The following is a 27,793-nucleotide window of genomic DNA, read 5'->3' as shown; positions in this document are numbered from 1 at the left end:
GTATTTTGGGCCATGTGGCCTAGAGTACAATTACAATTACAATAATTGCTGCGTCACGTGGTGTCAGGCAAATAAATACAGGTAGTCTTATTTCACATTAAATACATGATTTAAGTATAAGGACAAAGCCTTTACAATGTTCATATTTTTGGAGTTACTAATCGTAGACACATATACATATACAATTCATATTTTGATGAGGTGCCGTGATTATTTGTGTATCAAGTCTATATCAGGTTATGATAATATTCGATCAATAACCCAACCAGTTAAGCCATTTGATTTTAATAACTTACCAGACGAGCCAGAAAACGTCACAGTGAGCCAAACGTCAGTGACGGTAATCGAGAACGAGGCTATACTGGTCACGTGCTCAGCAAACGCTGTACCTTCTCCCAGTTTTAATTGGCTGAAGGGAAGTGTCGAATACCAGGATGGCGCCAACCTAAACATCACTTCCGCAACACCAAAGGATTCTGGGACATACACTTGCAAGGCTAACAACACGAAGGGAGAGACCGGTGTTTCAGTGATAGTTGACGTTCAATGTAAGTATTGATTCATGTATAAGGATTTGATAGTGATAATGACCTGCATTTCTAATCATTTCTTTTGTTACATAAAATCCTATATTATCATCATCATCATTGTCATCATCATCATCATCATCATCATCATCATCATCATCATTATTATTATTATTATTATTATTATTAATCTGAAATATTTCGTTTACAGTGGTAACAATTCTTTGATTTCCAAAAAGATTATTTAAACAATAGAAATACTTTACTAAATTTGATTTAACTAACCAAACATTCCTGATCGATTAACAAACCTTATACTGCTAAACGGACGATTAGTGGTGAAAGTTCGTAACGATACAGATTCAGGTCTTATCCCAACGTACATTTTTTCAAGTTTTTCTTTGGTGTCCAAAGCCAGTATATCGCCTGTATGTTGGTAAACGTGCCGTAAAATCATATTTACTCACTGAAGCAGTGTTTGATCAATCTCACTCACTCAAGCGGTGTTTGATCATATTCACTCACTGAAGCGACGTTTGATCATATGCACTTCCTGAAGCGACGTTTGGTCATAGTCACTGAAGGGGTGTTTGATCATATTCTCTCACTGAAGCAACGTTTGATCATATTCACGGAAGTGGTGTTTGATCATACTCACTCAAGCGGTTTTTGATCATACTCACTCACTCAAACGGTGTTTGATCATACTCACTCAATTGGTGTTTGCTGAGTGTAAACAATACTTGGTTTGCCGCACCAACTTGAAATACTTCTCCAGTTAGGATCTTCCTATATAATTGAATGTTAATACAACCCATGCCACGACGCAGGGGCGACCGGGTAGCCTAGTGTTTAAAGCGTTCGCTTAACACGCTGAAAACGCGGGTTCGATTCCCCACATGGGTACAATGTGTGAAGCCCATTTCTGGCATACCCCGCCGCGATATTTCTGAAATATTGCTGAAAGCGGCGCAAAAACACCCACTCACTATACGATGACAGTGATGAATTCACCCCGAGCAAAGAAACCAAAATGTATTCATTCAGAGGTCACATGTCTTTCCAGATTCCCCACGCATCTCTTCCCCGGATGAAGAGCTGATTGCCGATACCGGAGATGACGTCACCATCTCATGCATAATCAATGCCAACCCAAACGTCACGTCAGTTACTTGGAACATGCTAAACGGTTCGTTCCAACAACCTGTAAATATGGCAGACGTAAGGTACACCGGCAGTTCTCCGGCAAGTCCTTCTTTGTCCATTGTCAATCTGACGGCCGAAGATGCAGGACGCTATCAGTGTAAAGGTGACAACGCTATTGGACCCGGAAGTGGCTCGTACGTCACGCTGACGATCAGTTGTAAGTAGTGCCCTGTAGTGTTGTGTGCTGTGGTTGATGTTGTATATTTCTCACAATCTCCCGATCCCTCTGATTTTGAAATCATTCCGAGTGATCTAACACATTCCTTGTTTGACCACACAAAAATAACAATTTTGTTTTGTTTCTTTTTTCGTATATTTTATTTAATAAAACACGTGTTATTTTATTGACTTTGTTGTGATTTTGATTTTAGCTATGCACCTCGTTGAACTATGACATTTATTATTTCCCTTTAACCCTCATTTTGTTGCGTCTTGCAATTCGTTTCAATAACTATCAGTCTACCCTGGGGTATTGTGCGAGTTGCGTCCCCTGGTCATGTCAGGATCCGAGACTGGTGGGTTCGATTCCAAAAGTCACTGATCCGTGGTCACCTTCGTACATAGACCTGGCTTTCTGCACCTTCCTCCCAGTTAAGATTAAACCACTGATATTGCTGATATTATTAGTTATGGTGTCTTTATTTGCCGTATACGGTGTTCATATTAGGTAACCAGAAAAATATTTTCTGCTAACCTACTACGACACCGTATACGGCAACTAAAGACACCATAACGAATTTATTGTGCCGAAAAGTTAACACTAATTGGTATCTTTGTCGCACATGAAATGTCAAACTTAAAACTCAAAATTTAACACTTACAACCTAAGACGTTAAGGGTCAAAGGGAGACTACTCTTCGAACCTCAGAGGCCAGAAAATCCAAAATGACTGTTACTGACGGTATACGGTCTCATATTAGGTCAGTGACAACCATCTTGGATTTTAACTGACGGTATACGGACTCATGGGGGGTGAGTAGTTCTGTTCTCTGATTGGTCAATCTCACTTTGAGGCATAATAAACTGTGCTATGCGATTGTTACAGAGTTAGACATATACCAGGTAATTGATTGTTACAGAGCTAGCCGTGTAACAGGGTGACTGATTGTTACAGCATTAGCCATATACCAGGTAACTGATTGTTACAGCATAAGCCATATACCAGGGTAACTGATTGTAACAGAGTTAGCCATATACCAGGTAGCTGATTGTTATAGAGTTAGCCATACACCAGGTGACTGATTGTTACAGCATAAGCCATATACCAGGGTAACTGATTGTTACAGAGTTAGCCATATACCAGTTTACTGATTGTTACAGAGTTAGCCATATACCAGGTAACTGATTGTTACAGAGTTAGCCATATACAAGGTAGCTGATTGTTACAGAGTTAGCCATACACCAGCTGACTGATTGTTACACAGTTAGCCATACACCAGGTAACTGATTGTTATAGAGTTAGCCATATACCAGGTAACTGATTGTTACAGAATAAGCCATGTAACAGGGTAACTGATTGTTACAGAGTTAGCCATATACCAGGTAGCTGAATGTTATAGAGTTAGCCATACACCAGGTGACTGATTGTTACAGAGTTAGCCATATACCAGGTAACTAATTGTTACAGAGTTAGCCATACACCAGGTGACTGGTTGTTACAGAGTTAGCCATATACCAATGGCACATTCCGTTCAGTCTGTTCTGCCCAGACTTAATCTTATTCTTTGGTCATATAATGTTCTTTTGGAAGTGTAAATTCTCTCACTAGTGACATTCATGGAAAGTTTTGATGAGGTCGCCGTGGGGGATGCTGCTACGGAAACAGCTACGTCCCCATCCCTTGGTTCTGCACTTAATGTTCTGCACTTTTTTCTCATCCTCTTAACATCCTCTTTACGTCCTCTTTACATCCCTTCACGAGGTTGTGGTCTTTTAACATCCCATCCCAACTGCTGATACCTGCGTTTATATGCATATATATCATTGATAACTACAATAGTTGTCCAATATACATTATAAATGCAAGCAAGATTAATTTGGTTGGATAAGACGTATTTTGTCATCCTTTAACAGAGATGAAGCGGATATGTTGTTTCTTTAATTGTCTCCATTTTGCTCCGCCGTTTTTTCGATCAGCATTCACAAAGAACATTGTCTCAGTTGCAACGTAGTTCATTGGTTTTGAAATTTCAACTTGCGAATGAATTTCTTGTCACCGTGTCATGTTCCATGCTTTCTCTCAGTTGTTCCTAAAGAGGTCTCGCTGACACCATCTAAGGTCAATGTCACGGAAGGGGAGACAATTTCAGTGACTTGCTCATCTAGCGCAGCGCCCTCTGCCACCTACGTCTGGCTGCGTAATGGAGATTTCTATCAAAATGGCGCCACGTTGTCAATATCGTCAGCCTCGACTGAAGACAATGCCGCTTTCGTTTGTCAAGCAAAGAACGAAAAGGGGACGACTGAATCCAGCATTGACGTGAATGTGTCTTGTAAGTATTGATGTTTGAGAGGGGAAGGGGTCATTGTACCTTCGTTATCAAAGATGTGACGTGCTTTATAAAGGGGCTCGCTTCAGACAAGCATCACCAATATTGTATACACTGCACCCGTGAATGCATACGGGTTGTAGTGATGACGCGTGTCTGTATTAATCAAGTATCTGTCTATTTGTTGGTTTGTATTTTAACACCACACTCAGCAATATTCCAGCTATATGACGGCGGTCTATAAATAATCGAGCCTGGACAAGACATAGAGAATCTCACCCGAGTGTCTTTTGATATCAAATATATCAACAAGAGTTGATAAAAATGGAAAAATTCCGAGGCCTGCCACTATAATCTTCCACTTTTTATTCTTCCAACTTTTTTCAATTTGTAGACAGTAATAAGCAGTGTCTTCAGTGTAAAAAGTACGGCTAACGGCTTCATTAGAAGAGCCATTCGTGATGTCATTTGATTGTGACGTCATGGTAACCAGTGACGTCACAATGGTCTGCAAAGCATTGTGATGTAATTTCATTGCAGCGATATCTACAGTGTAGATATCGCTTGATCTCACCCAAGTGATATCTCCTGTGGGAGCCAGTTTTGGATGATGAAATACAGTGATCAAGTGCATCGAGCCACGCAATTGGAATTCGATGACATGCATCAACCAAGTCAGCGAGCCTGACCACCCGATCCCGTTAGTTGCCTCTTACGACAAGTATATTCGCCTTTTACGGCAAGCATGGGTTGCTGAAGACCTATTCTACCCCGGATCGTCACGGGTCTTTTGATCAAATAAAGCACGGAACTCAAATGGTTATAAGTGTTTGTATATGTGTAGTGTGAAGCAGTGAGTAGAATAGAGTAGATCGAGAGTAGAATAGAGTACATCAAGGGTACGGCACATGGTCCGCGAGAAATATCGCTGATGTATCCAGGCCATGGCTTGGTTAAAATACGTTAAAAATGTCTTTCAAACAGTTTGTGCAGATAACATCCATCAATATGTCGCAATTATGTTGACAATACGTCGAACGTATGCTTTTTTGTATACTGAGTGATCAAATAATTAAATTTTTTACCAAGCATAACTATAGCCCGAAATTTTAGTTTTTAATAATTGTTTTCTTCTACGATTTTGATAGATCGCCCTCGTGGTATTTTAAAGAACCCTGTTATCAAAACAACGATTGGCAAGAGCGCGACCTTGACCTGTCAAACCAAGGCTAACCCGGCTACTTCCTCGTACACATGGTCATTTGGTAGCCAGCAGCTAGCAGAGACTGGGGCTAGTCTTGAAATCACCCCTACAACTGTGGATGATTTTGGCCTGTACACCTGTGTCGCTACAAACACCATTGGGTCATCTGACCCAATCAACTTGACCTTGGAGGAGGGTACCACGGCTGATCTTCCAAGTAAGTTGCAAGTTTAAATAGATATCAATGATTTAAATGAGAGCAATTAAACATGTACTTGCCAAATTGACGTCAAAGAGAGGGCACGGACGTCAGAGAGAAAGGCGCGGACGTCAGAGAGAAGGGCGCGGACGTCAGAGAGAAAGGCGCGGACGTCAGAGAGAAGGGCGCGGACGTCAGAGAGAAAGGCGCGGACGTCAGAGAGAAGGGCGCGGACGTCAGAGAGAAAGGTGCGGACGTCGGAGAAAAGACGGGGCATGCACAGCTTTGATCAAGCAATGCGGCAAAGGAATTGTTTGTTTCTCATTTGGTTTCTTATTAACTGTACTTATTCACTAAGATGCTGAATCAAATTTCAAACAGAGAGGAGCAATGGTAACATCTCTGACGAAAGGATACCTCTGAAATATTACGTCAGTAATGTCTATCGGTTAAGAAACAAGCCATGAAGACATTTTGATGTCAAGGTTTAAATACAGAGAATTCATTTGCTATTACCGAATATCCTGAATGTTTTTTGCGGGTCTCACGTTCTGAAGTGAAATAATTGTTTGGCTCAATCATTCAGGCATATATATTGTATATCCTGAAGCCCTGATCGAAAGAAATATGGCGCAGTCGTCTGAGGCACCGGAATTCTCGGGTCAGAGTTGCGTCCTTTAGGCATGCCAGAAACCAATGGTTTCGCGTTCGAATCGCGGATTCGCCTTGATTATGATTCAAGTTTAGTCAGCACCGTCCTTGTGGGTGTCACCATAGTGTCAAACTTCTGAAACTTGCATCACTTCAGACGCCGTGTTATAGCTGAAATAGGGGGCACGGGTGGCCCAGTTGTCTAAGGCGCCTATGTTTCTAGGTTTGTCAGCACCATACCCGTGATCGTGGGTTTCACCGAAGTGGTAAACGTCTAAGACCTGCATCACTTCGGGCTTTCCTCTCACATTAAACTGACACGCCGTGATAACTGGAATACTGTTAAAAGCGGCGTTAAACCCAACACACTCACTCACTCGTCCCACATCAAGCTGACGCGCCGTTATATAACTGGAATACTGTTCAAAGCAGCGTTAAACCCAACCCACTCACTAACTCTATACATTGCTTCCTTGTTGCAGAGACTGGGGCATCAACGGCGTCACTAGGCACGGAGATAATTGTTCTAATTGTACTGCTCTTCCTTATCCTCATCATCATAATAATAGTCATCATAATAGTCTGCTACAAGAAAGGTAATTATACCAGTTTTCATTCGTGTTTTTCGCTCTTTTAATATACATATCTATATACGATACTGCCACTATTGCACATATACAGCAGTGAGTCGTTAGGGTATGTCAAGGCTCAATTATTATTTTTGACTATAGTATATGCCTACATTCTATTATAATAAATATCCCGGAGGCATCCATTCAAATTACTGAGAGAAATTCTGTGCGAAGTGATCGTTAATTATACAGAATGGCGATAATATACACTGGTTTGCCGAGGATGGTACAAACTTCATCACAAGATTCTAAAATGATCAAAAGAGCATTTTAATGGAATTGTTAAAGATATCATATGTATTATTTTTTACGCTCCTACTGTGACAGGACATACTAAAACAATGTATTCATGTCTTCAATGTATTATTTCTTCACATTCCATTTCTCTGCGGCTTCCGTTTCATATAATAAAGGGTAACTGCGACATTTATCTTTTTTAATTTGTAAATGTGTTCACGGAGTTCTCTCCCTTTTTGTTATAAATATAAAAAAATATACATACAAGTAAAAGACAAGAAAACGAATAAAAATCATCCGACATTTTATTACTTTTAAAAGTCTCACATCAAATATATTTTCAAATATTGGATGAAAAACAATTCAGAGTGTTTCATTTTCAAATTATATTTCCTTAATCGCTTGTGGAGCTATGGTAATCTGTGAATGGTATTACAGGTCATGAATTGAGATCACTCTCGGGAAAGAACTCCGCTTTGCCTGTTTCCGTGTCCTACTGGAATAAGTGTCCATATTTTCCTCTAGCCCTGATCCCAAATTCACAAAGCAATATCAGCGCTACGATAATCGATAATCCTTACTCTCACATTGTTCACAATAGTCGTACGGTTATCGTGGCGCTGTTGTCGGTTTATGGAACGGGTCCTGTTTACTAACATTACCCCAAATCTAACTCATAAATGTCGCTTTTACTTCATAACATTATGTTTGTTTGTCGCTCGATATTGTCCCCTTGACGTCATGCTTTTGTGCTTTTGGTGTTTAAACTGAAAGACGTTCTGGGGATGTTTTCTAATAATTTCCACTCTGCGTGATGACAAAGCAGAGCCAATCCCTTTTCATCCTGGCAATCCTATAATCACCCTGTACGCATGCTCAAAAATCCATCACGTGTACAGTAAAACCTCGTTAAAACGGAAGGAAGCGTTTGCGGAGAAATCGGACGGTTTAACAAATGTCCGGATTAACTAAAGATAAGTACGGATTATATCTCAATGTCCAAAGCGATACTCACCCGGATGAAGGTTTCCGGATTATCAGGGGTCCGGACTAGTGAGGTTTTACTGTACATATAGACATTAATTAGTCATATGCTGCTGACTCCATCGATTTTTTAACACAATTGCACAAATATATATATATATACTACTAATATATTACTTGAATCTATGTCAACCATTCAAATATTTTTTCATTAATCCCACTTTATAAGTATACACCTTAAATGCTTCGAAGTTTTGTTTTTTTTGCTCTCCACATGCCGATCAGAATGATACTACATACATATTTTCGTTGATAAAAGCCTGGCAAAAAATCCTACTCGATCCCTCACTAACGGCTGGATTCCGTTTAAGCAATCAGTTACACCAGCAACCAGCACCCATCAAACTGCACCTCTTTAGCTTCTTGCATGATATTCATGTTGACATTGTAACGTGTTGTTTCGGTTTCCGTTCCTAATTATATATGGGTTGGCCATTCATTCCTGTATTTGTGTATTGTGTCGTTACATTGTATAAGAGGTGGTTGTTTACAACTGGTGTGTGTATGTCCAGGCTGAACACTCCAATAACTTCTTTAAGTGGCCTTTAGAAGTTTGTGTGATGAAGTAATAGAAATTCTATGGATGAACAACTTCTTTATTAAAATTTGTGCCACGTTTCGGTGTAGATCCTAACACCTTTAACAAGCCAGTGGATGGTTATTTACCCTGTCTCATTGTCATCCACTGGCTTCCTATTATCTTCATCAGCTCTCTGTGTCCATCAATCAATTTACTGTATAAACATTGATGTTAATAAGTATATATACCTATGTTGTTTAGCACTATTCACTTTTGTTTGGACGTTGTCCCAGTTGATGTTGTGATCAGGACAGTTGCTGATATGGCCCGAGATGGCTGATTTACTGTCTGATTTAATGGTTGAGGTTTCGTGCTCTTTGAATCTGGTGTTGATGGGGCGGGGTGTTTCACTTACGTAGGATTGTCCACTGTTGCTGCAACTTTATAAACTACACCTTTTGGCTCTTGTGGTTAGAGACGTAAAGAAGCTGTTATCCATGAATTGTGTCTACTTTGAAAGCTAAACAAAGTTCTGATAACAGGACAGGGCAATTTTGGTTGACTTTCTAGGTTAGCGTGCTTAAAATGTTTACCAATTTGTGTGTCAGGGTGTCCCTTCAGTGTAACTCGGTGTTCATGCTGTTGGCCACTAATTTGCAGGGTCCAGTTTATTTGTAAACTGTCTTGAATAAGCTGTCCTTTTGGTGACTGCATTCGATTTCAATGTTATCGTCATTTATCAGTAGAAGCAAACGGCAGAGAACTCCGCCCTGGTTTACTCAACTATACAGTAACGTGTATAAACCTCTATATTCTATATGCAAGTGAGCTGTAGCATATCAGTGATAGTGTAAGTGAGTGAGCCAGTGAGTGAGTGAGTTTGTCGGTGTTTCAGTTATGTAACTGTGTGTCAGCTTGACGTGGGAGGAAATCCCGAAGTAATAAAATCACACATTTAATCCTGCTAAAACACGTAACTCTACACAGAACTCACACACAAACTACACTACACCACCCACTCATCCCAACAATCCAGACCCCAATCCTATCCGTGTAAATCCGGGTTACAATAGATCTTCAGCAACCCATGCGTGCTGTAAAAGGCGACTATGCTTGTCGTAAGAGGCGACTAACGGGATCGGGTGGTCAGACTCGCTGACTTGGTTGATGCGTGTCCTCGATCACAATTACGCGGATCGATGCTCATAATGTCAATCAATTGATTGTCTGGTCCAGACTCGATTATTTACAGATCATATAGTTTAGATATTGCTGACTCCGGCGTTAAACAGCAAACACACAAACAAACAAACACAAAATTCCCACCCATATCAAACGGTCGATACCAATTTTGATACTTGTATGTACGACTTGGCTTTTCTGTCTCAGGAAAATGCGGCAAAAAGAAAGAGCCGAAAGGACGCGTGGCTCCAGTTATAGAGCCGAAGACAGAACCTATGCCAACAGCTGTGGAGACGTCCTCTACTGATGCCGAAAAGCCTTCTGTCAGGTTTGCCGACTAAATATGTCTAGATGTGTCATTAATACCTGTGTTGTGGCGTCCTCTTAACACGTGTGCAGACCTCGTATTTGGAGAAGACCAGGACGGCATTGAAATCAGACATTGGATTGAAGGCCATCATTGACTCATCGCTGATCCACGTTTCACTAACACATATGCCTCATTAACATACGTTGTCCTTGCTGTGGGGTCTTGGAGCATATATGCTTTATGTGTCTGAATGTGTCAATATATGCTGACGATGCTGTGTTTGATTAACACATTCGCCGCTGTGCCTGATTAACATGTGTTCTGTTTGGTCTTCAAGTATACATGTTATATGTGTCTGAATGTGTCATTTTATGCTGACGATGTGCTGTACTCATGTTGTACTAATTTGTTCCTTTGGAATAACCCACAAGAATGATTTGACAAAAGGGAAATATTGAATATTATTGAACAAATGTATGGTGCTTCCAGATTTTTGTGATATTCATCCTACAATGACTGAGTATAGTTACGTATGCTTGGCTAATGCATCTCCGTGTGTTGGGAGTTGCGGCCCTTCTCTGTGCCAGGATCCGCTGTCTGTGACGGATTATGGTCCTTGGCTTGCCAGCACCATCACAGCGTCCGGTGATGTTACAAAAGCAATAAACGCCTACAAACTGCCCCAAAGTCCTGTCACCTTCACACGCAATGTATAACTGAAATAATGTTTAATGCGTCGTCGAAGCCAACTCACTCACTCATCGATGTCACGTTATTGCTTTTGTGTTACAATAATAATTCAACATACTTTTTATTTTGGTGACATTGTCTATGACTTCTTTGTGTCACAATCGTTCATGTGATGTTATATGTGTGTGCATAGGTGTGTTCCCTAATCATAAACTGTGATAATGTTATATTTCTATAGCTGCAGCGTTCATTCATTTCTGCGAAAATGCGTTGAATACGATAGCCTCTTATGCTAAAAAGTAGTTATCATGATCTAACATGTTGTATATGTGATTGCTTATTAAAGCTTCTTGCGTATATTGTACATATGATAGGATATATGGTTCCAGGAAATATAAATATGCACTGTTAATGCACACCTTGTATAAATTTGCACTTAACTTAACAAAGCTATTTAAATCAGTTAGATATAGAGTAGTCGACATTTCATGTCCATACACATTAGCTTACCTGCACACCCAGGAGTATGACGGGGCAACTAATTGAACCACATTTGTCTTTAGTTATGGGAATAGCCAGGTGAGCTAAATGATTTCCTATCTCCAGTGGTCCACCACACGTGCTGTTCGACACACACCACTGGTTAGTTATTTACACACTATCATTACACGCATGGCATGCTGGGTCCGTGGGTAGTGGACGTGCATATGTGTACACACCTTCAGGCGTGCGCATAACACTTAAAACAGTACGCTGCACTTTCACATTTGTATATCTATACAGCAAAACAATATAAGCGAAACAAAACACATACGCGCGCGTAAGTATATATAAGCACGCAACAGGGAAGGTAAATCTGGACTACTTTATCTATCTATCTATCTATCTATCTATCTATCTATCTATCTATCTATCTATCTATCTATCTATCTATCTATCTATCTATCTATCTATCTATCTATCTATCTATCTATCTACCTACCTACCTACCTATGGTCCGTGGGAATTCCGGAAAACATCCGTTCGCCAACAACCTATGCCTGTCCTAAGAGACGAATAATTAATGGATCAGGTGCGAAGACTTAGTTGATTGTGTGTCATCCCATCCAACGGCGTGGGACGTTGACAATATCAACCACTGGTTTCCCACCCCCGGACGTGTTTACGGACGGCTGTGATATAGCTAGCACATCCGAGCTGGTAGCAAAACAATCATCTGTTTTCTATTCACTCCTCGGAAACTGTTGAATGTGTCCATACTCTATACACAACTGTCTCCTATTCCTGTTTCCGGCCGCTCTACGCAGCACCATAAAACGTTACACAGCACCATGGAACGTTACACAGCACCATGAAACGTCACACAGCACCATGAAACGTCACACAGCACCATGAAACGTCACACAGCACTATGAAACGTCACACAGCACTATGGAGCTTGTACACAGCACCATGAAACGTTACACAGCACCATGAAACGTCACACAGCACCATGAAACGTCACACAGCACCATGAAACGTCACACAGCACCATGAAACGTTACACAACACCATGAAACGTCACACAGCACAATGAAACGTCACACAGCACCATGAAACGTTACACCCCACCATGAAACGTTACACAGCACCATGGAGCTTGTACATAGCACTGCGCAGCATGTACATTACATTCCGAGTCAGGAGCAAGATGCTATTGCTCTCATACTTGCACTAATATATATCACTCACTCATCATATATATGCATGTCATGTATTGTAGAACCCGCCCCCAATGGTCAGCTGTCTCCAGACAGGATGTGCACGTCAATGTGAATAATCATATAAATAAGGAGCACATCAAGATGAGGTATATAAAGTCACTGTGTGTCCGCTTCTGTCACCTGTAGCGTGTGATTAGTTACAACGTGCATGTGTGTCTGCCAATACTGTGTCCTTCATATCACCAGAAATGCATATATACAGAAATCATACCTTTTCGTGTGGTGTACAGCGATGTATGATTTAAGAACGATATAATGTCAACATAATGTAAGTCGTATCACCAGAATATGCCTATATACAGAAATCATACCTTTTCGTGTGGTGTGCAATGATGTATGATTAAATACACTATGTAATGTCAACATAATGTTAGCCGTATCACCAGAATATGCCTATATACAGAAATCATACCTTTTCGTGTGGTGTGCGTTACTGTATGATGAAATATCCAGGACAGAAGAGTTTTGCCTTTACGTATCACAGTTAGCAGTACACCTCATATATATGTACATACATATACACGAATTATCTATTCTGAAAATACATGTCATGTTCATTGTCTATATGCATATCGTGTGAGCTTGGATAACTAACACCTTTAGAAGCCCTGGTAAACAGGGAAGCCATTAACAGTACTTCACGGTTTTGTATACAAGACGTTCCTCAACCATTCGTAAATACATACAGCTTTGTAGCGAAAGTATGCCAATAAACGCTAAGATCTCATCAGCCAAATGGGAATGTTGGTTCAACATATGTCTGAGCCTTGCCTCCTTCAACAATACTGACTGCTTCGATGATGGGCACATGTAAGGTTTGCGCAGTATCCGTGCGCAAAGCACGGCTAATTTGCCTTCCATGTCGTTTCGTGACTGGAGACCCGTGACGATGCGAGTTAGAATAGGTCTTCAGCAACCGAGGCTTGTCGTAAAAGGCACCTATGCTTGTCATAACAGGGGCTACCGGGATTGGGTGGTCAGGCTCTCTGACCCAGTTGATGCATGTCATCGTATCCCAATTGCATGGATTGATGCTCATAATGTCAATCATTGGATTGTCTGGTCTGACTCGATTATTTACAGACCGCCGTTTTATAACTGAAATATTGCTGAGTGCGGCGTTAAGCAACAAACAAAGAGACAAAACGGGACTGGACAAAGAAAAGCGCCACTATTACCCCGGATGGCATTATGCGTTTAAAGGTGATGAAGGAACGTCGTGTATACACGCCGTGAAGTATTTACGATGCTAGAAACCATATTGCGTGACAGCCTCTTAAAAAGTACATTGTAGACAAAACGTTCATGTTCTGGGCAAACTGTACCACCATATAGTTACCTGGGCCCTGCTGACTCCATGTGAATAATATATAATATATATTATATAATATATAATATATAATATATGTATGCCACACACCTGCAGTCAAGACCCGGCATAGAATAGGTCTATAGCTCTATAGCTATAGGTCTATAGTCCATGCTTGTCGTAAGAGGTGACTAACGGGATCGGGTGGTCAGGCTCGCTGACTTGGTTGATCATGTCATCGTATCCCAATTGCGTGGATCGATGCTCATGATGTCAATCATTGGACTGTCTGGTCAGACCGCCGTCATATAGCTGGAATAGTGTTGAGTACGGCGATAAACCACAAACAAACAAAAGCAATCTGGGTAGAAAAACTCACGAAAATGCGTTATAGTGCCTCGCGTTTTAGAGCGAATTTTGTACATAGAGTGCTCTGTCATGCAGTATGTAGATTCGTAGATTAGAGGTGTACTATCTGTCTTAGATGCTAGAATAGAAATTCTTGTGTGGTGTGTTCTTTCCTAATGTCTATATATCTGTTGATATACCCTCATCTGTTTTAACATATTTTACAGCATTGTACTCCTTCAAGTGTTAGATAACCATATGAATCATTCAAATTATGTATGTTTGTCACTTAATGAGGAACGATGAGATGTTGAAACCTTCTCTATTAACGACAGCCCCCATAACGATCCGGGTAGGGCAACCCATGCTTGTCGTAAAAGGCGACTATGCTTGTCGTAAGAAGCGACTAACGGGATCGGGTGGTCAGGCTCGCTGACTAAGTTGATGCATGTCATCGTATCACAATTGCGTTGGTCGATGCTCATGATGTCAATCACCGGATTTTCTGGTCCAGACTCGATTATTTACAGACATTTGCAAGCGTGATATCACGTTATAACAGGAAAACATGGGATAACCTAAGGTGTAGGGGCGGTCGGGTAGCCTTGTGGTCAAAGCGTTCGCTCGTCATGCCGAAGGTCCGGGTTCGATTCCCCATATGGATACAATGTGTGAAACCCATTTCTGGTGCCCCCTGCCGTAATATTGCTGGAATATTGCTAAAAGCGGCGTAAAACCATACTCACTCACTCACTTTAGGAATTTAGGTTGTTGTAACTGTTTGCATAGCATAATATTGAAAGGACTCGGTAAACTTCGAATACCATTCTGTCAAGATAATTGACAGAAGGATGACGACCATGTGGCATCATTAAACGATAAATGTAAATATGTTTAAGTCCCAGTATCTTGGGATGTGATGTCATCTGCCAGGCTATTGCTGGAATATTGCTCAAAGCGGCGTAAAATCATATTCACTCACTCAGGGCAATCACTATTGACACCCTTCCTTAAAGGTGTGAGCAGCAAACGACCTTGCAAGTTTCTCCATATGTGTCAGGGGGCACGGGTGGCCCAGTCGTCTAAGGCGCCGCGATTTGCTGTGCAGAGTTGCGTCCCCTGGACACGTTAGAAACCTATGATTGTGGGTTCGAATCCCGGTTCACACCGATTATGTTTCTAGGTTTGTCAACACCATCCCTGTGCTCGTGGGTTTCACCGAAGTGGTAAACGTCTGAGACCTACATCACTTCGGGCTTTCCTCTCACATTAAGCTGACACGCCGTGATATAACTGGAATAATGTTAAAAGCGGTGTTAAACCCAACTCACTCACTCAATCACTCCATATGTGTCTTGGTATCTTACGATGTATATGTGATCATCACAGACTTACTATATAGATACTTACATAAATATATCTTGTCATAAATATATTCTTGTCATTACTATTAGTTTGAGTTTGGGAACGTGTGTGTCTGTTTGTATTGTCATCCCTGTTAACAAGAATGTATATAGGTAAAAGTATTGCAATTCGAGCGTACAGTCCAATGTTTTTTAAAATTTAACAACACACATCACTGAATACGTCCTGATAATACGAACAAAACAAGTTGGTTAACGTATTCAGGGTTGTGTTTTTTTAAAAATTTAAATATATATTTGTTATAAAATGTTATATAATGTGTACTAACACCCTGTCTCCACCTCTATGTTCTGTTTCCTTGAAATTCAATTAATTTATGCTCTCTGGTGTCCCCTCTTCTGTTATAGTATCATATTAATTAGTAGATATGAAACTGAGAAAACATGTTATATTTCAGCAGGGACTATATCAGATAAAAGTAGTTCTTTGTAAAAAAAATCTAAAAACTGCTGACTCTAATGTTTGGATCAGAAAAATTGTAAAAATGACCATAGGTTTTATCAAAATGTCCATGCTTACGTCTGAATTTCTTAATTCTGTTCACACGTGGAAAGAAGTATTTGTTTTGATTGAAAAAACAATAGCTTGGTTGGTTTCAAAGCTAGGGTTTGTTTGGTATTTACGGAACCTGGTTTATTCGAGGCCAAACTAATTTTTGTATAACACCTAAAAAAAGTGTGTTTATGGTTATGATGGCTGCGGAGCATGACTAGCCCCAAGTGTTAAGTGAATTATTGTGTGTTATATTATCTGCGATTGTCCTATGATAGCTGAGGGTATGAAACGAAGAGCAGCAGCATCGTATTTAAAATATAGTATTGTTTCTCGGTTTCTTCTTCTGTGTAACACTTGCATGTTTATATATCCCATACATGTCTATATGTAAATATGTATGTTGAGTCAGGATCTCTTTTAATAGCAGCAGTTTTAGAAATGTAATATGCTATTGCCCTTATAAATGCAATGAAATCTCTTTAACCGAAGTCACAACTTAGATATCGGGTTATCCGTTTTTCGAAATAAGCGAGTTATAGGAGACTATTATGCAGACGGATTCTTCAGGGACGTATAGTTATTTTGACTTAAACGATATATCGGTATATCAGTAGTTCGAGACAAAAAGACTATTCTGTAGGTCCTTCAGAGGCACTACAATTATATCGTCCTAAACGATATATACATGTGTGTTAACACTGTTCACGTTAAGGACAGTTTATTGTACATATATTGTGTTCTTTCGTGAACATGTTCTTTTCCTAAAGAGCAAATCACAAGAATAGTAGTGTGGTATTGGTATGACGTCATAGTTGATGACGCGGTTGGGTAGCCAAGTTGTCAAGGTGGTCTCGTCACAATAAAGGCCGGGTTTGCTTCCAAACATGATAACTCCGTATGGAGAACTTTGTAGACGTAAAGATTCTGGTGTGATATGGCTGAATGAGGGGTCATATTTGACGTTAACGTTACTATACTAGTATTCAAGGTCACGTTATGTATGTATGTTAATATCAAGTAAATATATGTACATACGGCATTTCTGTATTACGCGTATGAGACATCTTTGTAACTATTTTTTGTACGCTCATTATGTTGTGGGCAACGGCAATTTAAAAAACACACAATATTTATTAGCATATTTTGTTGCACCAAAACATAATTTCGCAGCAGAGGTGATGGGCATGGGTGGCCCATTCGTCAGAGTTGCGTCCCTTGGGCACGCCAGAAACCTATGATTGTGGGTTCGAATCCCGGTTCGCCCCTGTTATGTTTCTAGGTTTGTCAGCACCATGCCCGTGCTCGTTGGTTTAACTGAAGTGGTAAACGTCCGAGACCTGCATCACTTCGGGCTTTCCTCCCACGTCAAGCTGACACGCCGTGATATAACTGGAATACTGTTAAAAGCGGTTAAAATCCAAATCACTCACTAACAACAGATGTCGGGCAGCTCACCGCACGGGACTCGTATTTGTTTCGGTGTCGTGTGTCATTTGGGTCATGTGATATTTTGAATCTCATAAAGGAAAAAAAGTTTATTTTATTTCATTGTTTTGTTATTAATTTCATAATGCAAATATATATTGTTATCAAATTAAATAAAATAATCTTTGATGATGTTTTTCTTTTTTCCGTTTTTAAGTGATGTGATTATATAGCGTCTGTCGCTGTCTGTCACATTTGGTACGGGATAAATAATAGAGACTATATACATGAGTCCTCGATGGTCCAGTATATATGTCCAGTATCTCCGTTTGATATTATAATATTGCCTGGGCCCATTCGCTTCCAAAGTTTTTCTTAATCCCAATTGTAATTACACGAAACGAAGCAATGATGAATATGTCCAGGATTATTACCACAATAGAATGGAGATAACAAACGCAATATAAACCTTATAAGAAACTGACACAGATACCCAATCTACGATCACCATGACAACTGAGGTAAGTATGCCAACGCTGGTGTTCACAGTGACCCGGTATTCGTTATTTCCATACTTGATTATTATGTGTAAATTAATTTCAGAGTTGAAGATGAAACCTCTGCAAATGGGACAATTCCAAACGGAGCTCCGGCTGGGGGTCCGATAATGTAAGTGATAATTTGGGAATATGCTCAGTAAATTTAGAAACGCAACAATTTGATGTCTTTATGCCTATTTTCAGCGAATTGGTTTTAGGTTCAATGAAGGGATGATTGCAAGCGACTACAAGCCTCCATCTTTAATCTTGTTTGATGTCTGTGTTTCCATAGCAACCGAAGCTAGACATGCATGTTTTTTTTCATAAGTGGCATGTATGTGATGGGCGTTGCGTAACGTTAATGTTTTGTTTTTATACATTATGATCTGAGTGCTTATTGAAGTGGAAAGTTATTTGACGCTATGGGTATCATTTTGCTTTGCGGTTCGAGTCTTTTAATTGTCATTGAATACAAATGCTCTATATATTCCAGAAGGCATGGGTGGCCATGTAGGGTAAGGCGGTGCAGAGTTGCGTCCCTTAGGCGCACCAGGAACTTATGATCACGGGTTCGAATCCCGTTTTGCCCTGATACCACTTAAGGCTTGTCAGCACCACACACGTGGGTTTAGTTAAAAGTCTTTGACCCGCATCACATTAACTGACACGCCGTGATATAACTGAAATACTGTTCAAAGCAGCGTTAAACCCAACTCACTCACTCACTCACTCACTCCTCCCACATTAAGCTGACACGCCGTGGTATTACTGATATGCTGTTAAAAGTGGCGTTAAACCCAACTCACTCACTCACTCCTCCCGCATCAAGCTGACACGCCATGATGTAACTGGAATACTGTTTAAAACCGCGTTAAACCCAACTCACTCACTCGCTCCTCCCACATCAAGCTGACACGCCGTGATATAACTGAAATATTGTTCAAAGTGGCGTTAAACACAACTCAATCACTCGCTCATTATGTTGTGGGCAACGGCAATTTATAAAAACACACAATATTTATTAGCATATTTTTTTTTTGCACCAAAACATAATTTCGCAGCAGAGATGGGGGACATGGGTGGCCCAGTCGTCAGAGTTGCGTCCTTTGGGCACGCCAAGAAACCTATGATTGTGGGTTCGAATCCCGGTTCGCCCCTGTTACGTTTCTAGGTTTGTCAGCACCATACCCGTGGGTTTCACCAAATTGGTAAACGTCTGAGACCTGTATTACTTCGGGCTTTCCTCCCACGTCAAGCTGACACGCCGTGATATAACTGGAATACTGTTCAAGGCAGAGTAAAAGCCAACTCAATCACTCACTCCAAACTGACACGACGTGGCATAACTGAAATACTGTTGAAAGCAGTGTTAAACCACATTTCGTCTGATGACGTATTTTCATGTATTTGGCGGAATAACCATTTCAGATCAATAAAGGACCCAGATGATACTCCGAGAGCACATCACTTACCTCCTTTACATTATGGCGGCGGTGGAAACGGTGAGGGGGATGCTGAAGAAAGGAGGAAGAGGAGAAGGAAAAAGAGAAGGAAGCGTCAGGATGAAGGGGAGACAACTGTGCAGCCCAAATCAGACACCATAGATGAGGAAGAGGAATGATCAGACACACACAGACACACGACTTGTGATAAACTTCTCTCTAACCAAATATGATTTCCATGTAGCTGCGGCTGTGATATAGGTGTTTTCCAGATGACGTTGGACTGGAGTATGAGAATCAACGACATACGATGTAATTTGTGTTATTTATTGGTGTCTTCTCAAAGAAGGATCTCTTCTGACCAAACACATATCTGAAGCAGTTACTTGATATCAGTGCCTTCCGTCCAAACGATTAACCTTGATGTGCATATTCTGTGACCATTGGTTCAATGTGAAACCAGTCTTCTGACATTGTGGCGTTCTGACATTCTCATGGCGTCTGACAATATTACATGTACAGTATGACCATGTGACTTTAAAGATGGCAGATGGGAAGAAGTATCTTTAAGATCCTGCATCCAATACATGTACAAACTTATGCCACGATTTCCGTTACCTTGACTACGCAACTGGATATCATGATCTCAGACTGTTGATGATGATGTTGAATGATATCATGGTGCAAGACGCTGTTACAGGTGTTGTGATATTAAAGACTTAAACTGCGTTAACACAGTGCCAGTCATGACCCAGTGAGTGATATATACAAGGACAATGAGTTGCCTTTGTTCATTAATTGCGTGTATATACAGGCAGGGGAAATGTTTAACATGTTACTACGTACCTCGGTGAAATGTCTTACACTGGATGTCATCAACAAGGTCCAGTGTTGAATTTTAAATTTTAAAAGTTAAAATTGCTGTTAGTTTTTTATGGTTTAATCTTTCATATGTATACATAATGTGACGTGTAGGAGTGTAGAGAAATTATGTTTATGTCATCGTCGACGAAATCCATTTACATTTTTTTTCATTTTTCTTGTTGACATCGTTAAGCCCTCCGCTATAAGGCCCTTTGCTATAAGTCCCTTCGCTATTTTTGTTAATTTAATGAAAATTGCCTTGTCACGGATCACGTACGTGCATACCCGAATGTGCCTTTGACTCAATGAAGGCTTAAAGTATACTAGACATAAGCTCACTATAAGCCTTCAGTATATGCCGATTATATGTGCACTTGCATTGCACTTCAGAGTAGACTATTAAACTGTGTCGTTCATGCGCCTTGAGTAGAGCAGGCTTTTGAAAGGTGACCTGCCCACGCCCTGTTTTGACTTCTTTTTTTTCAGATGAAAAAATTGACTTACTTTGCATGTGTTTGTGACGGGTGTCACCGGTGGGTCAGGATACGCTCACCCTTTCGCGAACACCTGGTGTCATCACTATTTGATAGTAAGTCATGAACACATGCTCATGATATAGTTGGAAACGTTCTATCGACGTGCAGAGATTTCTATTGGATATGGAAAGGGTTTCGTCCCCTCATCTTATGATTAATATACGGAATTGTGGAGGCGAACTAAACACGATGTTTGGACATAGATATTTGGGTTATAACACACATTTTTGCAATATTTATCACACAATAACAACCATGGCCAAAACATATGGACCTTTGCAGCAATGGGAGACAACACTCTTCCCATGATTAGAATCAACCTTGAATGAAAGCGCATTCCTATTTTTCAAATCTGTTGACGGATCGATACTTTCAAACGACGTTCCTTCAAGAATATTTCCAGATTTATGCGTTCATAAGCCTAGAATCCACATGCCCTCTCTTTAAATCTAAGGTTTACCTAGAGATCATCAGAGGCCTGTCAGCACTACACCAAAGTGAAACAAACTTCAATCTGCTCTTACGTACTTCTGTGATACAAATAAAGCTATGTTCAAAGCAGCGTTTAGCCAACTTACTTATTGTGTGATCTCAGTGTGATCGTTCCGTCCAAAGATAATGTCCATACCCAATAGGGCGTGTCACTTTCTGTGTTACTCGTTTATAAGGGCAGTAGCATAACTCGCAATGATGTATGTATACATACTTGCACTTCTCTCTCTCTTCTTCCAAGCGTTTGTTATTGTGATCTGCCAACGTCTTCACATACTGTAATATAAAGTAGCGGTTTAATTTCTTCTTAATGTCTGCCAATAGAATAAAACCTTGATGTTATATTAGAACTGTATTTATTAGTTTTTCCAGGAACGCGTATTTTTAGAAATATATCAAACAACAATGAATATTTAATAACTGTTTAACATTGTAATTTTACTGTGGTTTACGGTACAACTTTGTCAAAGATTCAGTGGGGCACAGGTGGCCCAGTCGTCTAATGAGTCGCGATTCGCTGTGCAGAGTTGCGTCTCTTGGGCACGCCAGAAACCTATGATTGTGGGTTCGAATCCCGGTTCGTCCCGATTATGTTTCTAGGTTTGTCAGCACCATACCCATGCTCGTGGGTTTCACCGAGTCGGTAAACGTCTAAGACTTGCATCACTTCGGGCTTTCCTCCCACATTAAGCTGACACGCCGTGATATAACTGGAATAATGTTAAAAGCGGCGATAAACCTAACCCACTCACTCACTCAAAGATTCAAACGACAGTAATATTTAGTTAGGCATTTGATCTAAGTATGTATTTTGGAATTGTTTTAAAGTTTTTTTCCTTTATAGACATGCCCATATAGTAACAGATTATTTGAATACGCTTAAGAATGAACTATATATTTCTATATTTTTATTTGTTTCGCATTGTGATGGTAGAAAACGCGATAGCGTTGTGAATTTTGATGTTGGATACATATTTCATGTATAGTATTTATTGAAATGATGCATTTTCTATGTTGTGAAATATATAAAATGCGTACAATATCATCACTGTTTATCTTGTGTTGCTCTTCGGTGGAGACGTCTTGGGGGTGCGTTATCGGGGCATCAACACACTGCCATCGCCATAATGTACTGTCAAGAGTTATCGGCCTTGCGTATGGCACATTCAGTCATAAATCTATTATGTCCGTACAGCGGTGACCTTTTGGTTCTGAAGAAAAAAAGTCAATTGTTTCTTTGCATACAATAAATGTATTGTTACAATGAGTGGAGAACATAGCAGCCAGAATAGTTACTCCCACTATCACTCCAGTGTTATACAACCTGCATTGACTTCCAGTTGAACACAAAATAACATTCACGATTCTCTGTTTGGTCTCCAGATGTCACACGGGACATGCACCATCCTATCTCGATGATCTTCATGTGTATGTCCCAGGAAGATCACTCAGCTCAGAGAATAAGAATTTGCTCATCATACCAAATGTGATATCACACTATGGCAAACGTTTCCTGCATACTCGGCGGCCATTGCCCGGAACAGTCTACCTACATAGTTATAATAACTAATAATAAAATCTAAACGTATTCGACGGTTAAATATTTGGACGGAATAAATAAATAGCGACGCCTTCCCTACCCTCTCCGGAGGACAGTTGTTTTACCGCAACTCTTACACCCACTTACAGTCTCAGATACTAATAATACACTATCATTGAATAAAATAAGCAATTAATAGAAAAACGTCAAAATAATAATAAAAAGCAATTTCTTTTCATCACACGCAGTGTGTTTATTTATCTGCGTGTAAAATGAAAGATTTTACAGACGTTTCTTTCATTCAATTGCTCTCATCAGGACTGACTGACTGACTGAGTATGGTTTTACGCCGTTTTTAGCAATATTCCAGCAATACCACGGTGGGGGACACCAGAAATGGGCTTCACACATTGTACCCATGTCGGGAATCGAACCCGGCTCTTCGGCGTGACGAGCGAACACTTTAACCACTAGGCTCCCCGACCGCCCCTTCCCATCGGGGGAAGTGTAAATGGTGTGAGGTGGGATGAAATGGCGATTAACGTCGCGTTCAAGATACAGCACTTGTATAACGATGTGCATGCACGTGTGTGTGGCTAATTGTACGACTTCGGACCTATGCCGGTTGATATAGCTAGCTTCCATGCCGTGAATACCACACAGCAGTGTAACATGGATAGACCCTCAGGCACTCCAGATTCGAACGTCATGCATGGTAACAAGAAGTACCATCTTTTAACTTCTTTTAGTTAGAGCGAGCCCCTGATCGATATTACCTGTGTAACAGTGACGGGTTTGTAATTATAACCATTCTTTAACAAACAGGTAATTGCGTATGACTTTGAAGCGTTGATGGAAGCATGTTGAACGCCACAAGAACGTAGATTTATATAGACTGGGTACCCGTGAAGATTCGGGTTAGAATAGGTCTTCAGCAACCCATGCATGCCGTAAAAAGCTACTATGTTTGTTGTAAGAGGCGACTAACGGGATCGGATGGTCAGGCTCACTGACTTGGTTGATGCATGTCATTGTATCCCCATTGCGTGGATCGATGCTCATGATGTCAATCACTGGATTGTCTGGTCCAGACTCGATTATTAACAGACCGCCGTCATATAGCTTGAATATTGTTGATTGCGGTGTTAAACAACAAACCAACCAACCAACAAACAAACATAGAATGGGAATAACTTAAGTCCCACCAAGCTGCTTATTCGAATGTCGGGTACAGTAAACTCCGGTTATAACGAATTCAAAGGGACCACTTCTTTTAAGTCGATATATACGTTGTTCGTTATGAGCAAATGTACAGCATATATACAGCAAATGTTGGGATCAAGAAATAGTTCGTTATATCCGTTAGTTCGCTATAAGCGTGTTCGTTATAAACATAGTTTACGGAATTTGTGATCCTTCAAAGACGCATCGCAAGATTTGCTTGCTATTGATGCAACCAAACCAACTTTGTATATTTTACTTTGAATTGGCTTAATCTCCTATATTGGACAAATGCAGGTGAAATCCCGGCAACACAAGCCACCTGGAATACACGCCCTCATAATGAAAGGCTTATCGCCTCGCTCAAATGGGGATCATGTTATGACATAGGAAACAATTATTCGAATCCAATGCGATAGTACTTCATGGAATCAGCGTAGATTAATTACAGTACGTTACCAAGCCCCATGTGTTTTATATTCCGGTAAATATAGATAATATTACGTGTGAAAATATCGGCAGAAAATATCAAATTTCAACGCAAGAAAATATTCAGTCTCAACTATCCAAACAGTATCCATTAGGTATAAACGGCCAATAGTGGTGAACATCATAAGAATGGATCACTGAAAATCAGTGACACCAAGTTTGATTTAGACATATTTTATTCACAAGGAAATAATTAAATTTTCGTTGTGTTTATTTGAATTCCTGCATTCTGATTAGCTAAACTGGTCACGTGCTTTTGTATTCATTTCCCAATGAATGTAAAACAATAAGCCACGCCCACCGAAGGGGACTACTTTTATTCCTACAGAATGTCTGGGAATCCCAATTTTATAGTCAAAGAAGAAATGAAACAGCAAACGTGCAGACTCGCTCGCCTGTTTTTTTTATATTATAATAGTCGCTATTATAGTCGAGAGAATTCCCTTTCTGCTCACGTGTATGGTTATGCACAGGAAAATTCATGCATATTTATTTCCAAACTACCCTCTGAGACCTAAGGCCAAGAAGGAATGAAACAGCAAACGTACATATGTATGGCCTGTGTCAGAGGGTCGTTGTTCATATCTTCCAACTCTGAAACCTAATCACGTCCTTGCACCGTAAAACAACCGTCATGGGATTTCAGAACCGTCGAATGGTGTTTAGTCTTTTGGACACCAAGAATTTCCTCGCATGCTTATACATATCGGTAATATAATTCAAGTATTTTGAGTGGCATGTATGAAATTAACACCGTCAGTACCCCTTCGCTGTGCTGAGTTTTATATGGGATACATGGATTTATAAAAATTCCTTTGGAGCTTAAATGTTTTTAAACAAAAAACACAACAAAAACGTGCGTACTCGCTCGCCTGTTTTGTGTCCGCTCGACTGGGTTCAACAAATTTCCTGTCATCGAGTTTCATTTCCAACCCGCATTTTTCAAACTGTGTCTCCCCGTTCACAGGGAACTAATGCTCGAATCTGGTGGGAACTGAACTGTCATTTAAAACAGCCGTCTTCTCCCGGACGTATTTATTCCGGCTCGCTACAGTCCGACTGTTGAACTTATTGTCGCCCCTTGCCTTGATAGACAAGTCCGATGAACTTTGTTTTGATCCGACTCTCCGTTGATTTAAGAGATAAACCTACTGGTTTTTAGATACCTCTTATTTATACATTTGAAAGTGCTCGGTATCTACTCTACAGTGGGACTACATCAAATTTCAAAAGACAGTAGGTTTATCTCCATTCTACTGCTTTGATAATGGTGCCCTCTTGCATCATGTACCAAGACAGGGTACACTCCGAAAAGTGACCACAGGTAGTTATATGTGTAACTAATATGACTAAAGTTCGTCATTATAATACCCATAGTCTTGAGAAGTTCAAAATACGTGTTCAAAACACATAGTTGTTTAACTAGAAGTTGACAAATAACCCTACAAACTTAGTCCAAAGATAGATGTTCTAATTTCATCGCAACCTGCTCTGCACTATTTGGTCTCGGCAAGTCATTTCTTGAAAATCAGCGAGAGTCATTTCTTGGAAATCTAGTATTCCCATTTCCATTGGAGGGGTGACAGTTAAACGAATATATTTCTCCAAACAACTTTATGAATTAACATTCTACTATTTATTTTTACGTAGGTAAGTTTTATTAGGTAGTTAGCAATTACCCCAGTAAATAATTTAAAAAATGAAAATATATGCCTCTCCACCCCAAACTTGGATGTGACAGAACTTGACCTATATCACGGTTACTCACATCTCAAAACTGTCAATGGCTGACAGTGTTGTTTTTACATTTTGTTGCCTCAGACAAGTTACACGAGCAAGATTACTACCCGGATCTATGATGTGGTTCAACAGTAACCTGTAGATTTACTGGGAATGGGCCAGCTGGTACAATGCAATTGCAAATGAAACTGAGTATGACTGAACACCCTCTTTTTAGGCTGCAGACAAGCCAGATATTTTGCTACGAGGAATCTGCATGATTTAAACTCTCAATTTAACCCTAAATTCCCTCGCTTCTTTTCTATTCACAGCTTCACTATTTTTATAGCCAAACTTATATCTATTATTTTTCTTTCTTTCACTTTTTCTACATCCTTTTCTCTGAGCCGAAAATCTTTTTCCAAAGCTTTGGCTAAGAAATTCCTCTACACTTAACATCATATCAGACAATAAAATGTTTCTGCAATAATTCTGACGTATAATTCGTGATATACATGTATTAAATGTCTGCCCGACGAGACCTCATTGTTTCCCAAATTGAATCAATATGTCAACCCAGAAAACTTAATGTGAAAGCAACAACCATCAAGTGGTATACAATTAATAAATGTATTACAATATTCACATTCTGATGTCATTGATCCCAGTTGCGAACTTTGGAACTGAAAATGTTTGTTTGTTTTGTTTGTTTGTTGTTTGACGCCGCAGTAAGCAATATTCCAACTATATGACGGCGGTCTGTAAATAATCGAGTCTGGACCAGACAATCCAGTGATTAATATCATGAGCATCAATCCACGCAATTGGGATTGATGACATGCATCAACCAAGTCAGCGAGCCTAACCACCTGATCCCGTTAGTCGCCTTTTAGGACAGGCATAGTCACATTTAACGGCAAGCATGGGTTGCTGAAGACCTTTTCTACCCCGGATCTTCACGGGTCCTCCATGGTGGTAGTTGATGGAGATGACAATGACTATCGATCACAAAAAGGTGTGGAATATGTTTTCATGAATAAAGTTTCTCGAAACACATTTTATAATGTTAAACTTTTCTTTCATTGTCGGTTGTTGCAATGACAAAATTGCCTGTTCCGAGTAAGTTCGTCAATGAACATGTCCCTAACAGTTTCGTAAACATTTCAGTTGTATGCAAAAGTTATGCCTTTGTAAAGTCTTGTAATCCCATCATCCAAGCAGTCAGGGTAATAGCCTAGAACACCACATCGTCGCCAAAACATCCGATATCAAACTACCACATTTCCTCTATTAGA

General features: G+C 40.1%; 1 protein-coding gene across 5 annotated transcripts in view; it reads left to right on the top strand.

The window, feature by feature from the left end:
• Window positions 1–21,133, top strand: part of LOC139458151 (hemicentin-1-like) — a 78,441-nt gene extending 57,308 nt beyond the window's left edge. For 4 of the 5 annotated variants that reach the window (XM_071239474.1, XM_071239471.1, XM_071239472.1 and 1 more), the window contains 9 exons: window positions 300–548; window positions 1,594–1,890; window positions 3,977–4,225; window positions 5,371–5,643; window positions 6,759–6,872; window positions 10,099–10,219; window positions 12,654–12,740; window positions 18,260–18,325; window positions 19,624–21,133. In XM_071239474.1, the coding sequence (XP_071095575.1) occupies window positions 300–548; window positions 1,594–1,890; window positions 3,977–4,225; window positions 5,371–5,643; window positions 6,759–6,872; window positions 10,099–10,219; window positions 12,654–12,740; window positions 18,260–18,325; window positions 19,624–19,816 (1,649 nt within the window). In that variant the 3' untranslated portion in view covers window positions 19,817–21,133. The remainder of the gene's footprint in view (window positions 1–299; window positions 549–1,593; window positions 1,891–3,976; window positions 4,226–5,370; window positions 5,644–6,758; window positions 6,873–10,098; window positions 10,220–12,653; window positions 12,741–18,259; window positions 18,326–19,623) is intronic. The other variant, XM_071239475.1, reaches the window with a different exon arrangement.
• The last annotated feature ends 6,660 nt before the right edge of the window (window positions 21,134–27,793 follow it).

The sequence above is a fragment of the Haliotis cracherodii genome, unplaced genomic scaffold, assembly GCF_022045235.1.
Source record: "Haliotis cracherodii isolate W230 unplaced genomic scaffold, xgHalCrac1.p SCAF_12, whole genome shotgun sequence".
Classification (NCBI taxonomy): Eukaryota; Metazoa; Mollusca; class Gastropoda; order Lepetellida; family Haliotidae; genus Haliotis; species Haliotis cracherodii.
The sequence above is the reverse complement of the archived record's forward strand: the minus strand, read 5'-3'. Positions and strand labels throughout refer to the sequence as shown.